Raw genomic sequence first — 15,864 nt, 5'->3', positions numbered from 1 at the left:
AGTCCTCAAGTTTGTCCACATGAATTTAAACAGCTGCCACATGTAATTGTGATCTGGAAAAGGAATCACCCCCGCTACGGGAAATATAACAAGGCAGTTAAAGATCATTTGAGTTTATTTCATGTGTAAGCAAATGGATTTTGCATGATTTCACAACTATGAAAAAATAAGGCAGCTATTGAGCAGTGCAAGCTTTCTTCACATTTTTGGCTCACGATTACATTAGCAAGAAAATTAGCAACAATTTATCAAGCATACAGGTTAAACCAGGTTGGCCCAGTAGTAACTTTTAGGGCAAGTAACAGATACATTTTGTAATCTTTTATCTTCAAATTGGAGCTGAAAAGTTGTTCTTAAACCAAAAACAGATTAAAGTAAAATAAAATAAAATAAAAAATCCCCCAAACAGCTTACACATAACAAACCTTCAACTTTTATCTGTGCTATTTAGGTGGGCAAGTATAAGCCACAAAACCAGCATATTCATTTAGGCAACAGTGAGAAGAAACCAGGAAACAGGGAAAGATTACTCAAAATAGTTCCACTGCATGTGAGAGTCACTCTCTGAAAATTAATACAGGATGTTTGTCTTTCCAGTTAAGTCTACTAGGGCCAGGCCTACAGTATAAGTAGTGACACATATTAAGGGCTTGTCTCAGCTGCACCTCCCTGTGGAAGATAGGCAGCAGAGGATGGTCTTTGTCTCTGAGAGGGAGAGAAGCTCTGAGATCCTGACATCAAAGTGGTGGATGATGAGGATGATGTGACAGATGTTGCTTGCGGTGCCTGGTACCTGTAGACGATTACAAAACAGACTGACTTATTTTTTAGAATTCAATATGTCCTATATCACAATATGACCAAATGTATCGATAGAACTTCTCTAATTGATGTGTTTTTTTAAATACCATCATGTAAATTCTCTTCATATCGACAGATTTGCATGTAAATAAACTTTGACAGCTCAGGGAAAGTACCCATAGTTTCGTAGATAAAGGGGGAAAACACTTGTGTATTTTTTGTCTAACTGTCAGTGTATATTTTCTTCTTACATGAACCACAGTGGAATCAAGACCTGGACTTTGTTTAAACTATGCAGATATACAGTATATGACATGAGTCCTTTCTGCAATTTGTGCCAGTAAACTAAACTAAAATTGGTGATAACCTTATAGAGGAGTCCATATGAGTGCAAAATTAACAGATGCCAATTTCTCACTTTGCTATAAGAAAATTCAGAAACCTAAATGTGCTTTTTTAACAATTGTAAGCATTTAAAACATTTGCCTCTCTCCAGTGTTCTCTTACCAGGATTGAGATTTCCTGACCCGTGATGATGTAGCAGTCCTCTCCCTAATGGGAACAGTCACGAGAAAATCCTGCATGAGTCTGGGAGAAAAGGCTCTCTCCAGGTGAGCTCCATTGAGGTTTAAAGTGAACATGGTCGGAGGAGACATGTCTAATTCCAACAGCATTATATTCTCAGCCTGTAAGAACAGAGAACATTACAGTTAGCAAATTAAATACAAAACAAAAATTTATTTCAGGATGTTTTCTGCAGTGCCCCTCCCATTTCATGTTAATAAAACTAGCTATTATTTTCATTCCCAGTTTCTAAAATAAAAACTTGAAGTTAGTTGAAGTACATGCAGTAAATAATTCACATGTTCCTTGAAAATTCACATGTACCGTGAAACAGCTGCAGCAAATATTACCAGTTTCTTAACAGTAAAAAGGCAATACAAAGCAGGCTTGATCTGAAATTGCTAAAAATCTGAAATTGTTCTATATTTTTATTCATGGCTTTTTGTTATCTGCTTTGTGGTATTACAATGATTATACAGTTAAACCTGGGAATGGACTTGTCTCCATGGCTACAAACATCTTCCAATCCTAAACCAAATGTGTCTTTGTGTGTAAGCAACGATATCACATTACTTCCCTTGCTGTACTTTTGCTAAATGTCCTCACAAGTGCCTGAGCACTGACCTGGTATCTAGATGGGGTTCCAGTTGCCGTAGCAACAGCCATCTGTGCATATTGGCTGATTGGCCTCTTGTATCCCACAGCTGAGAGAGGCCTCTTCTTGACCTGAGTGGGTGCACTGGAATACAGACACGAGTAAAGAAGAATTTGGATTCTATTAATTGCAGTTGTGCTTGGCTGAGAAGCAAACCTCTGGAGACCCATGTGCCCCATTTATGGTCAACCAATCAACGTCCACTAAGACAATCATTGTGTTTTATCTCATGTGCCATCTTTTAGTCAGTTTTTCTACTGTCTCAAAAGGAAAAACACTTAGAAGGCCAAAGCACCTTGTTCTCTTTGCATAAAAAAGCCCCGGATAACTATATCAAGATATATAAAATGTTTCTTTGAACAGCAGATTTCATAAATTATCTATTGCACCTAAGGCTAGTCTGCTCTTGGAAAGTTCAAGGATTGGTGCCCCCTAGTGATAGCATCAAAAGACACTGGCAGCCACTGAGCAACAACAACAACGACAAAAAAACATTTGCCAATAAAATAAATGGAAAGGCGCTTATAAAACAAAACATCCAAATGGCAAATACAGCTTGACACAACTTCGGTTAGCTTGTCTGTTTATATCTTTTCTTATTGCCTACATTTCCTAGAATGTTGCCTGGCAGCCCTTACAGTGAAAATGTGCAGGCATATATAAAGGTACATTAGCTGTCATAGCTACAACAGAGGGAATGTTTATGCTGCAGTTTCCTTGGGTAGCTAATTGTACAAACTAGAATCTCTGCTGCTTCAGTGATGGATTTCACCCTCTAGAGCTGTTTTGTACCATGTGAGATCCAGTGCTGGTTTACCATTTGTTTTTAAGGTTAATGCGCCACTCACGGTATCTTAAGTCAGCGGTGCAAAATGAATTTACACACCTCTCTGATGGAATGACCGGCTGGAGTCTCCACTGATCCTCCTCACTGTCAAAGTGCAGCCTGTTCACAATCTTGTTCTTTTCCTCGGGAGGTATAAAATTCTCAATTAAGAGATATCTGCAATGTGTAAGTACAATAATGTGTCAACTTAGGTCAGCTTAAGAATTTCACTAATACTATAAACAAAGAAAAGAAAAGAAGTGATCTCGTCTTGTATTAGTACACACAGTAAATAGTCATGCAATAATTGGAGCAGATATTTGAACAATGCCATCCCACCCAAATTTTATAGAGCCCTCCCCCACCTTATATCCTCCTGTTTGTAGTGCTCATATGAATAAATAAAAAATAATAATAATATTAATAATGTACAGTAGTTGCAGTCAGAAATACAGTGCTACACTGCAGTTTATCTTGAATAACAACAAGCTGCCTTGCGTTTAATGTATGTGCCAGCCAACCTGAAGAAGCATTACTTTGGGTGTTGTTACACAAACCATTCAAATAAAGAAATGCCGTGCCAAGTGATGCTTTAGTTGATGCGATGAATATTTAAATTTTGAATTAAAATGTATTACCACATGCCCCCTGCTGTGCTACCGAATCCAAAAATACATTATACTATTGTCTGTTTGTATTAAAACTAGTGGGAGGAGGTCTATGCTGTATAATATTTTACGACTTTAAATGCCTATATTTAATCAATTAAATAATGGTCATAGTGAAAAAACATCTCAATATGATGAGGTCTGCTTTTACATTTAGCCAGTTAGCAGATGCTTTTATCCAAAGCAAATTACAAGTAACACATATAAGCTACTTAAGGTTCAGTGTCTCACCGAAGGACTCTTTAGCACGTGGACTGGAGGAACCAGGAAATGAACCACTAACCCTGGGGCTAGTGGATGGCTTCTTTACCAACTGAGCCACACCTGCCCTCAAAGCACTTGTCATAATCGTTGTCATGATACAATAATGAGTTGGTAAGATCTTTATTCTCATCAAGGGAATATGAAAGAATACTTTAAACCCAAGTGTGATGCGGGAAGTCAAAATATAGGCGGGGACATTATTATGTTGAAATAAGAAAAACAAAGCTTCATATTGCAAAAGACCCAAATGAGCTCATACGCTGTCATGTGTACTGATAATGTAGGCAGTGCACTTACTTGTACTTTAGTTCTCTGGTGAGTTCATTCAGAGTCTGGTCAAGCTCCTGTCTGGTTGTGATGTGCTCATCGATCACATCTTTTATCTCCCCCTTCACCTGCTGGAGTTTGCTATACAACTGAACAGAACATAGACCAATCAGTAACTGATTTCCTCTTGCTACTAGAAAAGCTTAATATCCTAAACCAGAATACGGAGAAGCCACTCAGTGGAGCAGTAGAAAAATGTTCTCTGCCAACAAGCAATGAGAAATTAAATTAGTCCTAAAGAACTATGAAGTAAAAGTGGCTTCACACAGAGAAATCTGGACTCACCCACATTCCCTCTCCTAGCGAGTCTTATTTGCAAATAAGATTAAGTGATTAAATGACGGGTAACTGCTTTGTGTTGATGGCATTGGGAAATATCATGTGGTGAGTCATCTTACCCTCTTCAGCTTCTTTGTCTTTAGTTCTACCTCCTGCTGCAGAGAGGAGAATGTTTCTTTCATTTCTAGTGTCTCCTCCTCCTGCAGCATCATCTGCTGCTGAATCTCTCGCTCTCCTCTTATCTGCAAGTAACATAAATATTAAAAGGTCAGTAATCTTAAGTGTATATGCTATATCCTTCAAATGAAGGTAATTTTCAAAACGTCCTCCTTCCAAGTTCAAAAAACTATAATTTTATCAAAATGAGCAGGAAAGTAATAAAAGTGTGTTTTTTAATGAGTGGTGTTGGGTACGAAAAATCAGAAAACATTACTGTTGTTTTGTTTATTTTAATAACCTTTTAATTACCTGTTCTGCAATTTCTTGCCTCTTCAGCTCCAGTATTTTCTGTTGTTCATTGGTGTGATCAATTATAGTCTTTCCTCCAACTAACAGCTTACTCTCCATAGCCTGTGAACAAAGACATACAATAAATTATTTATGCAAATTTCCTTTGTTTCACCAGTGTCTCGTTTATCAGACGCTGCACTTTTTGAGCACAGGGCACTTGCTCTTCCCCAGTACCTTATACTTCTCTATGATCTTCTCCAAAGCATCTTGATCCCACTGCATTTCCTCTAAACTTTTTCTGTTTTCATTCACGTGCTTTAACTTCTCACTGCTTTCCTGGCTCGTCAGAACCTCGGGGACGTTAGGTGCATCTTTCGTGTAATTTTTCACCTCTGATTCCTCCTCAACAGCCTTCCAAACATCCACATCCCTCTCTTTCAGGATCTCCTCTTCCATACCGGCCATACTTTTACTCAGTCTTTTGCTATTCCTTCTCCTCCTCCTCTCCTTTGCAACCATCCCTCGCTCCTCTAACTGGGCTTTCAAGCGTGCAATCTCTTCCTGAAACTCCCTCAGCAGGGCATCTTTGGGGTCCTCATTAATCCGAGGTTTGTTCTTTATGTTCTTGGCCCTGCTGGCGTACCTCAGCGTGGCAAGGGTTTCATCAAAGTTCTTGTTTGAAGGCCCCACTGTGGCTATCATGACAGTCTTTGAATTGCCACCGAGTGAGTCCTGGAGCAAGCGGGTCAGTTTGGAGTCTCTGTATGGGATGTGGGTGCTCTTCCTATCCACGAGAGCTGAAATAACATTCCCTAGAGCTGAGAGAGACAGGTTGATTTGGGCTGCTTCCTTCAGCCGCTTCCCTTTGGCACCTGTCTTGCTCTGGCGCTCGCTGCCAGCCAGGTCAACCATGTTCAGCTTCCCAACACGTATGTGGTCTTCGCCATCTGGGCCTACTTCGCTGCACTCCACAGTTATGACAAAAATTGCATGGGACCGAGAGCTGCGTTCATTCATTTTTGTGAACCCCACAGACCTGGACTGGTTGCCAATGTTCATCACATGCTCAATCTCATTGACATTCTTTGTCACCACTGAAGAAAGACCTTTAACATAAACCCCAAAGTCTGGATTCTCTTTAAGCTCCAGTTTCGTATTGTTATCTTTGCACAACAGATCTCTGATTTCCTCATTGTAGATCTCCAGATATGACGACCTCACCAGGTATTTCTGATTCTGAGTTCTGGATATTTGTGTGAAAATGTGCTGAAAAGAATTGGGTACAACCCCTCTCCTCTCGGGGTCGTTGGAAACCCCTTGCATGGTGTGTGTTTTACCTGTCCCGGTTTGTCCATAAGCAAATATAGTCCCGTTAAAGCCCTGGAGCACAGACTCCACAAGAGGTCTCACTGCATCATCATAGATGTCGCTTTGTTTTGAATCCCAGCCATACACGGAATCAAACGTGAACACTTTCATAGGCTCATCAGGTGGTGACTTCGGGTTCCTGATGGTGATCTGCCCCAGCTTGTCATCAATCTGCAAAATGTTTCCACATTGCGCTTTCTCCTCTTTCCTGCTGAACGGTCGGCAGCGGACCACCACCCTGACTGCCTCGCAATGTTTGGTTTTAGACATTTTTTTTAATAAAGGCAAGCATAACCATCCTCACCACGGTGATCAAGTCATTATCGTGGGCGGTGGCCACAATTTTGCGCCTCTTTCTCCATACAGGTGCAGTGGAAAGCGTCAGTCACACACATCTCATGTGAGCCGAGCAGCCTCTTTTATCCCAGAAAACGTCGCCTCCGCCCTGAGCATCCTTTCGCGAGAAAAGCGATGTCACAAGCTGTTAAAGGATGCTGCTGAAGAAAAACACGCAGGCAAACCGGCCCTGCCCACACAGGCTCCCCGCGGTACACACCCTGCTCTGCGGACAATGGGAATCAGACATGTGACCTACGCAACGAATTGGATTCAAGCAAATGTTTGTGGTGCGCAGATATGGTCTGATTCTGTAGTTTAGCCGTGAAAACAAATCCCTGGGACTCGGACGCGAAAGCACGTAAACAATTAAAAAAAAAAAAATTAGTCAGTAACAAAGCAATTATCCATTTATTGACGCCGTCTTTATTGTTAACACTCTCTGGAAACAAGCTGGCAAGACATTCATCAACAATGACAAATTAATTTTTCAGTTGAAAAACATTTATCTTTTTGCCCCAGCAGTGTCTTTACATTTACGACCTGTGAGTCATTAATCTCTAAATGCTTCTTCATCTATACACCATCAGGTAAATCAACATTTAAATACAAATAAAAAAAAATTATCCACTTTTGCTGATATTACACACTCAGTCGCCTGTATGTCTTTAGTGGGGGGCAACACACTGAAAACACATTCAGTTGGCAGTAAATAGGTACACCATGCTCAAACTAATGCAGTCTAATGGTTCAGCAATAAATTCCACCTTTGAGGTTACAATCATGTATCATCATGTACTTGATGGTTGTTTGAGGCTTCTATGTACATTTTTTGTTTCGTTGGGCATAAGCTAAATAACAGAAACACTGATGTATAAAACAATACAAGTGAACAGCCTCCATAATGGTCACAGTTAAATGAACAAAAATAATAACTTTCACAACTGTGGGATTTATTGCACAACTGTTGTTAGGTTGCATCGGCTTTAGCTGGCTGTATCAAAAACTGGCAACTGAGCCTGTTTTCTGTACATCTGCCTCCACTCATGTTAGAAAAGTTAGGCACATTCTAGTGGCAGACTAGAGTTTTGTTATGAGCTACTGGCACAAACAGCAAGTCAGTCACTTGTAAAATTTCTTGCTAGGATCTTTTGCATGATCCAGCAGGAGTTGGCATGGAGTAAATGGATTTCCATAGACTGCTTCGTACGTCCTCATCTTTGCCACCAGTTTGTCAGCACCAAAGGAGTCCACAAAACGGAAAGGTCCTGGAAGCAGACATATATAATATTAATTATATTATCACAAAAAAAAAACAACCCTACAATTTAAATGGATAATGGTGACATTGCTCTAGGCTGGTTTTTGTTACTTTATGATGAGAAAAGCTATTTAATTTGAGCATCAACGGTTTAGATTACAATGACTTAAAATTAACTCAGACCTCCAAGGGAGGGGGGGAATCCCAACCCAAACACAGCACCGATGTCTCCTTCCAAAGGATTGCTCAAGATGCCATCTTGCAAGCACAGCAAAGCCTCATTGACGAATCGAGAAACAAGTCTGTACTGCACATCAGAGTCTGATGAACTGTAAAAAATTTTTAATGTGACAGGAGAGATGTTTAGATGATTTAACAAGTTTAAATTTAAACATATGCAAGGGGCAACAGTGTGACTTAAATTTCAGCATTGTAACATTGTCCAATGTCAACCTACACAGCAGGATTTGGTACCATCTTGAATTTCTCAAGGATGTCTCCAAGTTCTGGGTTAAGATCTCTGGTCTTGAGTCCTTTCTGGTAAACGTAGCAGCCCTTTCCTGATTTGCGGCCTTGAGGGGGAAGTGAGAGCAAGAATTAAATGACTACACTATACATGCTCACATTTACAGTGAAGTAGTAAAATGATGATGCAGTCCTTCACTTTAACTACCCATACCCTTATATCCCTTGTCCACCATGGTCTTCAGAAAGTCTATATTTCCACCACCAAAACGAGAGCCAAAAGCTTTAAGGAGGTCTTCGGCCACATGGGCAGCCACGTCAATACCAACTTCATCAGCCAGTGTGGCAGTACCCACAGGGAACCCAAAGCTTTGGGTGAGTGAATCCAACTTTTGGGGGCTAGTCCCTTCCTGTGAGTGCACAATGCATAAGGGGATATACTTTAGTGTGCTTGTTCTGCCACATTCATTCTAATACACATTAATATACTTTATTCAAGTGAGCTGACCCTGCCCATCTTCGCAGATGACAAGAGTATTTACAGATTCACAACTGTAACACTACTAACCTGAATAACTCTCACACCTTCGGACATAAGTGGAACCAAACATCTTGTCGTGTAGAATCCGGGTCCATCCTGCAAAGACATTTGGGTATTATAATATGAAATCTCCTTCAACTACTTATAACATCACTGTCGGTCATTTATATGTTACACTGTACATATATAATAAAAGATTTAAGAGTCATTCAACATACTCTGGCTACAACAATAAAACTCACCTTAACAATTATGACTACTTTGCCCTGCTTCAGCCCAAATGCCACAGCGGAGGCTGCAGTGTCCTTCGATGTCTGATCAGTTGTTATAATCTCAAGAAGCTGCATCTTGTCGACTGGAGAGAAGTAGTGCATTCCAATCACCTAAGGAAACAGAAAACAGTCAAACACTGGCACCTTTAATTTAAAGAAACATTTTTTAATTTGCAACACTCCTACAACTACAAACCTTTTCTGGTCTCTTGCTGGCAACAGCAATATCCTTTATAGGTAGAGCAGATGTGTTGCTGGCAAATATGCAATGAGGGGGGACCACCTGCAGGAAAATGTTAGACTGTAACTAAAAACAAAACCCACCACTAAACAACTAGACTATTATGATTATATTCACCTAGTATCAAAGACCAGGTAAGACTCTTTTCAGTCACACTTACAGCCTCCACCTCTTTAATAACGGCATGCTTGATTTTGATGTCTTCAAACACAGCTTCAATAACCATGTCAGCCTTTTCAAAGCCTTTGTAATCCAGTTGGCCGGTCAAGTTGGACAGGATGGAGTCTCTCTCAAATGATGTGATGCTCTTCTTTTTTGTTTTGTCATTAAACCTTGTTCAGAATGAAAGTTAAATATTGTCAACTTACTTTAAGATATATTCCAACGCATATATGATAAAAAGCGTACAAATATACAAAGACAAAAAATATGGTAAATGACCACTTATATAGCGCTGCAAGGTGCTCACCCGACCCACCGGGAGCAACATGAGGTTCAGTGTCTTACCATAGGTCACTTTGACACGTAGCAGACTGTATTCACCATTTTACAAAATAAATCCTAATTCAGAAAAAGTATAAATGAGAACCCCACCCTTTGTAAACCTGCTGCTGTCCCCTGGCCAGTCCTTCCAGAGTGGTATCCTTCAGGATTGTGTGCACACCTTTGTCCACAGTTACCTGGGCGATGCCTGCTCCCATCAGACCTGCTCCCAGGACAGCAAGAGTCCTAATGGTAAAACAACAGACAATTTACCCAGGACCTAGACAGAATGACATGCTATAGAAACACACAAGATTAAACTGTACCGCATCAGACAAGTTCGGTATGTGAAAATGCTAGAGACTTACTTCACTTCTCTTTCAGGGGTTCCAATCCGGTTCTTCTTGCATGCAACTTGACCATGATAGAGACCAATCAAGGCAGCTGATTCTGAGGTCTTTGCCAAATGTCCAAAATTCTGTGACAAACATGTAAGTCAGTGATGTTCACATACACAAGGCACTTTTGTAAATTTGCCAACCAAGCCAACAAAACCTTACCTGAGACTCAGCTAAGTATCCAGCAACAGGGCCCTGTTCTATTCCAGTTTTTACAGTCTAAGGTAGGAAAACAAAAAGCCATATTAAGTATAAGACTAACTTTCTACAACATTATCAGATGCTTACCAAAACGCAGGTTGGTTTCTTTTTAACTTAACACAGCAGAAGGCATGTCAACCTGCTTTCTATGACTTTAGTTTAAGGTGTAAATGTACAGAAATGCCTTTAAAGTTCCCTCTGTTAAAATATTTCTCTGCTTCTAGCTGAAAACTCCTCCAGATGACATAACTCATGAGTTTTTCCATCATTATGAGTTCAAACTCCATAGTATGAGCAACAAGATGACATCTAAACTGAAAGTTCATCCAAGTGATGTCATCTGGAGAGATGTTCCAGTTAGAAGTAGTGAAATATTTCAATATAAGGAAGTTTAATGGCATTTATGTACATGCACTACACAAACAAGAACTTAAAATATCTCAAAATCAGTGAACGTGTCCTTCAAATTTCCACCACTACCATCCAAATTTAAAAATATCGTTATAGTACATGGAGATGCATCAGTTGGAAGAATCCTTTAACTTACTTCAATAATTTTGAGGGGTGCTGGATAAAGTCCCTTGGTCTGCTTCATAACTTTACCATGGACGGTTTTGTAAATTTGATTTCGTACAAACCCCAAGCTCATAACATAGTCCTGAATTTCTGTAAAAGAAAGATCAGATTTTGGATAGCATACAGAATAAACCAATTTAAGTAACGACAAAGAGTTAATTAAAGGTAGCACAACTTACTCTGCACCGTGCCCTTCTCTTTGCGGAGGGGGATCTTTTTGTTGACAATCCCTTTGGCATATTCAATGGCAAGTTCTTCAAGGTACTCTATTGTTCTTTCCTCTGGACTCTTCAGTCCAGGTCCTGTAACATGAGCAGAAAAAAAAATTTATTTTAACAATCAATTCCATCCTAAAAACCAATTGACAGACTGTCAAATACTGATCAACCTGCAGTGAAAACACACAGGTGGTACCAACTGAACGTACCAATTTGAAGCAGTTAATCCTTTAATCATTTAATTAGGTTTGATTTTTACCTAGTGTGTCTACAAGTTGGTCAACGAGCCCCATCTTCTTGGCTTTATCTGCTCGGATATTTCTTCCGGTTAACATCATGTCAAAGGCACTGGGTAGACCAACCTTAAGGTTATAAAACAATATATTTGTAAACTGAACCATTGACAACATCTGGAGTATTGTGCTGTGTATAGTTGATCAGAAAAGATGCAATCCAAGTTATGAACATCAGTTGTATTTTACACAGGGGGTTGAAAAGTTGAAATAATCTGTTTGCACAATCTCAAAGGTGCTTGTAAACATCCTCAACTGATTATGAACTTTGACCACATTATTTTGCATTACAACCTAGCAGTTGAGGTCTTAACCTGACAAACTTGTGACTATTTTAGGATGCTTTAATGTACTGTGCTCCACATACTGCGGCATTGTGTTGTGTTTTTGTACTTGGCAGGAGCAGCAATGGGAATGTGTTTTTCCCAGTACTGACCATTTTGGGGAGTCTCTGAGTACCGCCAGCCCCAGGTAAAAGACCCAGCATTACTTCTGGAGTACCAAGAACAGTTTTCTTGCTCTTAGTGGCAATTCTGTACTGGCACGCAATTGCAAGCTGAAATGTGAAAAAAGCAGAATGTGAATAAAATATTTTTAATATACTCAAACCATCTTATTTGTCGCGGAAAGTATTTCTTTACCTCCAAGCCTCCTCCTAAGCAAGAGCCGTTAATGGCAGCAACAATGGGCTTAGGTGATTTTTCAATCTTCTCAAACATCTTCTGTCCCTCCTGAGAAATGTTGGTGACCTCCTCTGTTGTCTTGCAGGCCTGGATCATACTGTAACAGATGAGCAGTATATTAAAAGAATTGCAGAAAATGCAATACATGACATGTGTCTTTGATATTTCACACAATGGATTTTAATGCCAAAAATGCAATTAGTCATGTGCACACACACAAAATAATTTAAAAGGCAGTGGATGAGAAGAGGTTCTCCTTACTTAATATCAGCCCCTGCAATGAAGCATCCAGGCTTTGTGGAAATAAGGACTGCACTTTGAACAGCATTGTTACCCCACACTTCATCCATTACTTCTGTCATCTCCTTTTGCATTTGGATTGACAGAGTGTTAACCTAGAAAGAGAAATGACCATTAGGTTTATACTTCTTCCTAGGAGTTAACACATCACAATGCTTTGAAATGACCTCATACCTTGGAGTTTGGTTGGTTGATCCGTACAACAGCAACATCGCCCTTGACTTCATAACTCAAGTGTGTACGGGCTAATATCGGAAGGAAAGATGGTGTATAGTAAGAAAATACGTGTAAACTTTCACTTTGTATATACTGAAGGAATGTGCAGTGAATTTGGAATTACCTAGCATGGCGGAAGCTACTGATAATGTGCGAAAATGACTGCCTGTAAAGAGAAAAATTACACAAAACAATATATGATACAGTCATGTGTTTAACGTTAAGTACAGTCCTAAATCTAAACAATATGCCTTCGACATATATGTAGAAGATTTTCCCTTAATATTGCTGTGACCTCGAGAGTTAACAGCCAAGCTTTGCGATCCGGTGGAAAATGACCCTTCACCTAGATTCTCCACCACTGACACAAAAAGTGGCTAACACAGCGGCAAATGAATGCCACAAGGATTTTCATAACCTGTCAAAACCCAGTCCAATTGTCATGACGGGGACATCATAGTCAAATATGCAATCACACAGCCAATTTATATTTTTAACTCTGAGCCAGAGCCCTTTCTGCTTTTACTTCAATACGTGCGTAATTTAGCAGCCAGCTAGCTTGCGGGAAAAGCTAGTTTGCACTAATGTTTGCTCGCTCAAAACAAAGTTTGTAAGCTTTACTTGCAACGACTCATTTACTTTTACGTTCAAAGAGACACGTGTTTGCAGAAACACAAAAGAACCTCGTTGTATGATGATCTACCGTGCAAGAGTGCAAAACAGTCTTCGGAGCTAACAGCTAGTCTAACAAGCCAATTTCCGTCATGGAGCGATCTGTAAATCTTGTATTTTTTAGTATCGTTCTCAAATACTAAGACTTTACCTGAAAAGGCACCATATCTCCTTAATGTCAATCTGGAGAGAACACCAAGGGCTCGGCTACCAGCCATCTTTGGAACGGAGGTCAATGAGCAGTTGTGAAGCCAGCTAGCGTTAGCTCGCTGTCATAGTACTACCACACGACGTTGCCCGGGTCTCGCGAGAAAAAGTAGCGAACTGCAACTAAGCTTTTTATACCACACACACAGAGCACAGAGCTATATCTGTAATTAAAACACAATTGGACAATGGTTCTCAACCACTATCTGCATCTTAAAAAGTCCGTCATACAATACTGACTGTATAAAGCTAAAATAAGATCTCTCCATAAAAAATTGTATTCTGCGCACTTGATTTCACTACAGATTACATGTTTGCTGTGAAAAGCATTTAGATTATAAAATCTACCGTAGAAACAAATGGTTTAAGCTGTGCGTTATTATAAAGCGCATTCTATCTCTTAATTTGGAAACGTGTCGTGTAGCTCTGAGCTATTTAACACTGTTATGTCTAGAAACTCAATTTGGCCAGTGTCAAAGTCTGCAATCCACGAGTGCCAATATTTACCAGCCACTTTCCTCAAAATTAAGTTTAAAGTCGTCTAAAATAAGCGGACTTGTTGCGCCAGTACACCCACATTGAGAACACCCAAAATTGAGTGACTTCCAATGTATGGCTCAAGAAGCTGATTGGTGTTTGCTGAAAATAGTCGCATTTCATTGGCTGACCCTGAGTATCTCGTAGCTCATTGGAAATTCTAGAATTAAAAAGTGCCCTTTGACTGGGTCCAGTTATGTGAACATCATTTGAACAAACAATGAGCAATGAGGAGTCCTTTAATCCCAGTTCCCCGAATCAATAAATTTACTAATATTTGTAGTCACAGTAACCACTTGTATACTTCAAACAAGCAATGAAAAAGCCAATAGCAACATGCTACCACCAGGTGGATACAGTAATCAGACTTCAAACTGTAAACAGTGTTTTTTGGGTAGAACGCCAAAAAGTGCACTAAAAAGCATGATTTACGGCATAACAAAAATCCAGCCTAATAAGGAACTTAAAGAAGACTGAAATTCCGGCTTGTATTTTTACAACTGAAAATGGGCATCATGTTGAATGTGGAGACATCTTGTTCTGAGAAACTAAAATTAGCAAATGAAGAATACATTAAATATTTATTTACACAATTCCTATTGGTTACATGTGTTAATTGCTTGTTAATTGCATTTTCAGATTTTGTCTATGAGAAGATGATTAAGGATTTTAATGGAGTTGAATTCAGTCTATTATTCTAAGCACAATTATTCTGAATGCCATTATCCATCTTTATCTCTCTTTATGTTTACATCTGCAGATTTACAAAGAGTTTGGATATCATAATATATTGGATGCAGAACAGAACTTTTAATTACCCTAACTATCTTTGGCTGGGCCAAATTTTACCGAAACGCCAAATGTCTTAGCGATTGCACTAGGAAGCCATTTCTCTGATTACATTTCTGCAATGACAGTGAGTCTCAAATAAGTAATTTGTATAATACTGCACAAAATTGGAAAAATGTGGCAAGAAACAAGCTCAGAAATTTTAATCACAATTTGTACAATCACACTCAATTTGTATTTGTGTGTACTTACCCTTTTCTTGTAGCACCTGGCAACTGTGTGATCTATAGCCTATACCAATTACAGCACAAAGGTGACACCCCGTGTATATACGGAAGAACTACATTATATCGACCTGTATTAGGCAAATGACTCCTACATAGAGGCTACATAAAGTACAGAGTGCACGGTAGCTGATTTGATGGAAAGGCATAATCACATAGCTTGATAGTAAGGCTTGTACCTTTAGCAAGTGTTATTTTAAGTATTATTTTACATTTTTAATAGTGTTGTGGACAGTGGACTGGGTGATGCGCAAGGTATAATAGATCATATGCAATGTTTAAGATATGTTAATCTTTTGAAAATTATTTTTTGTTTTAAACAACAACAAATCTAATGAAGTAAAAAGTAAAACAAATTGCTTCTGAAATGGGATCACGGAGTTGATTTAAAAGTATCTTAAATTTGAAATAAATTGTATTACAATGAAATCATGTACCGAATTAATCTTTGCTGTGCTAACCCTATACTGGTATTAGAGTGTGCATATATACAGATATTTCATGCAATTAATCAAAACACACCACAGCGAATATATATTGATATATTATTGTTATACGTCTATTTATATGCAACTATTGCAGTATCTACACTTCTGACCTTTAACTTATGATTGTACGAGGGACACGTGAATGCAGCACCAGTCTGTTGAAGAAGGCGGGATTATGTGACGCCACACACAAAAAAAACA

At 39.2% G+C, this 15,864-nt stretch overlaps 2 protein-coding genes across 2 annotated transcripts; both read right to left on the bottom strand.

The window, feature by feature from the left end:
- Positions 1-97: 97 nt before the first annotated feature.
- Positions 98-6,783, bottom strand: LOC137101283 (kinesin-like protein KIF3B). Its single transcript, XM_067479500.1, has 8 exons — positions 5,069-6,783; positions 4,853-4,954; positions 4,504-4,626; positions 4,076-4,194; positions 2,907-3,023; positions 1,990-2,104; positions 1,309-1,487; positions 98-793 (listed from the first exon to the last, which is right to left on the bottom strand). Exons 1-8 carry the CDS (start codon positions 6,470-6,472, stop codon positions 643-645), a joined length of 2,310 nt encoding a protein of 769 aa, XP_067335601.1. The 5' UTR covers positions 6,473-6,783; the 3' UTR covers positions 98-642.
- Positions 6,784-6,941: 158 nt separating this feature from the next.
- On the bottom strand, positions 6,942-13,666 carry hadhab (hydroxyacyl-CoA dehydrogenase trifunctional multienzyme complex subunit alpha b). Its single transcript, XM_067479501.1, has 20 exons — positions 13,510-13,666; positions 12,811-12,852; positions 12,645-12,715; positions 12,432-12,565; positions 12,129-12,267; positions 11,924-12,043; positions 11,454-11,556; positions 11,156-11,278; positions 10,948-11,066; positions 10,362-10,418; positions 10,170-10,279; positions 9,913-10,047; positions 9,479-9,650; positions 9,274-9,360; positions 9,048-9,188; positions 8,833-8,901; positions 8,479-8,674; positions 8,257-8,371; positions 7,983-8,128; positions 6,942-7,806 (listed from the first exon to the last, which is right to left on the bottom strand). The coding sequence occupies exons 1-20, from the start codon at positions 13,574-13,576 to the stop codon at positions 7,661-7,663; spliced, it is 2,292 nt and encodes a 763-aa protein (XP_067335602.1). The 5' UTR covers positions 13,577-13,666; the 3' UTR covers positions 6,942-7,660.
- Positions 13,667-15,864: the final 2,198 nt, after the last annotated feature.

Source organism: Channa argus, chromosome 16, assembly GCF_033026475.1.
Source record: "Channa argus isolate prfri chromosome 16, Channa argus male v1.0, whole genome shotgun sequence".
Lineage (NCBI taxonomy): Eukaryota > Metazoa > Chordata > Actinopteri > Anabantiformes > Channidae > Channa > Channa argus.
Note: the sequence above shows the minus strand (reverse complement) of the source record. Positions and strands in the feature narration are given on the sequence as shown.

Bases quoted from the DNA above. Each gene is read 5' to 3' on its own strand.
- hadhab (XM_067479501.1), bottom strand. From the start codon at position 13,576: ATGGCTGGTAGCCGAGCCCTTGGTGTTCTCTCCAGATTGACATTAAGG. The intron at 12,268-12,431 runs GTAAGGAGAACC...CATCTGTTACAG, and splicing joins ATTGCAGGGGCTGATATTAA to TATGATCCAGGCCTGCAAGA. The intron at 8,902-9,047 runs GTGAGTTTTATT...ATGTCTTTGCAG, and splicing joins AAGTAGTCATAATTGTTAAG to GATGGACCCGGATTCTACAC.
- LOC137101283 (XM_067479500.1), bottom strand. From the start codon at position 6,472: ATGTCTAAAACCAAACATTGCGAGGCAGTCAGGGTGGTGGTCCGCTGC. The intron at 4,627-4,852 runs GTAATTAAAAGG...TGTTACTTGCAG, and splicing joins GGCAAGAAATTGCAGAACAG to ATAAGAGGAGAGCGAGAGAT. The intron at 4,195-4,503 runs GTAAGATGACTC...TGTTCTGTTCAG, and splicing joins AGACAAAGAAGCTGAAGAGG to TTGTATAGCAAACTCCAGCA.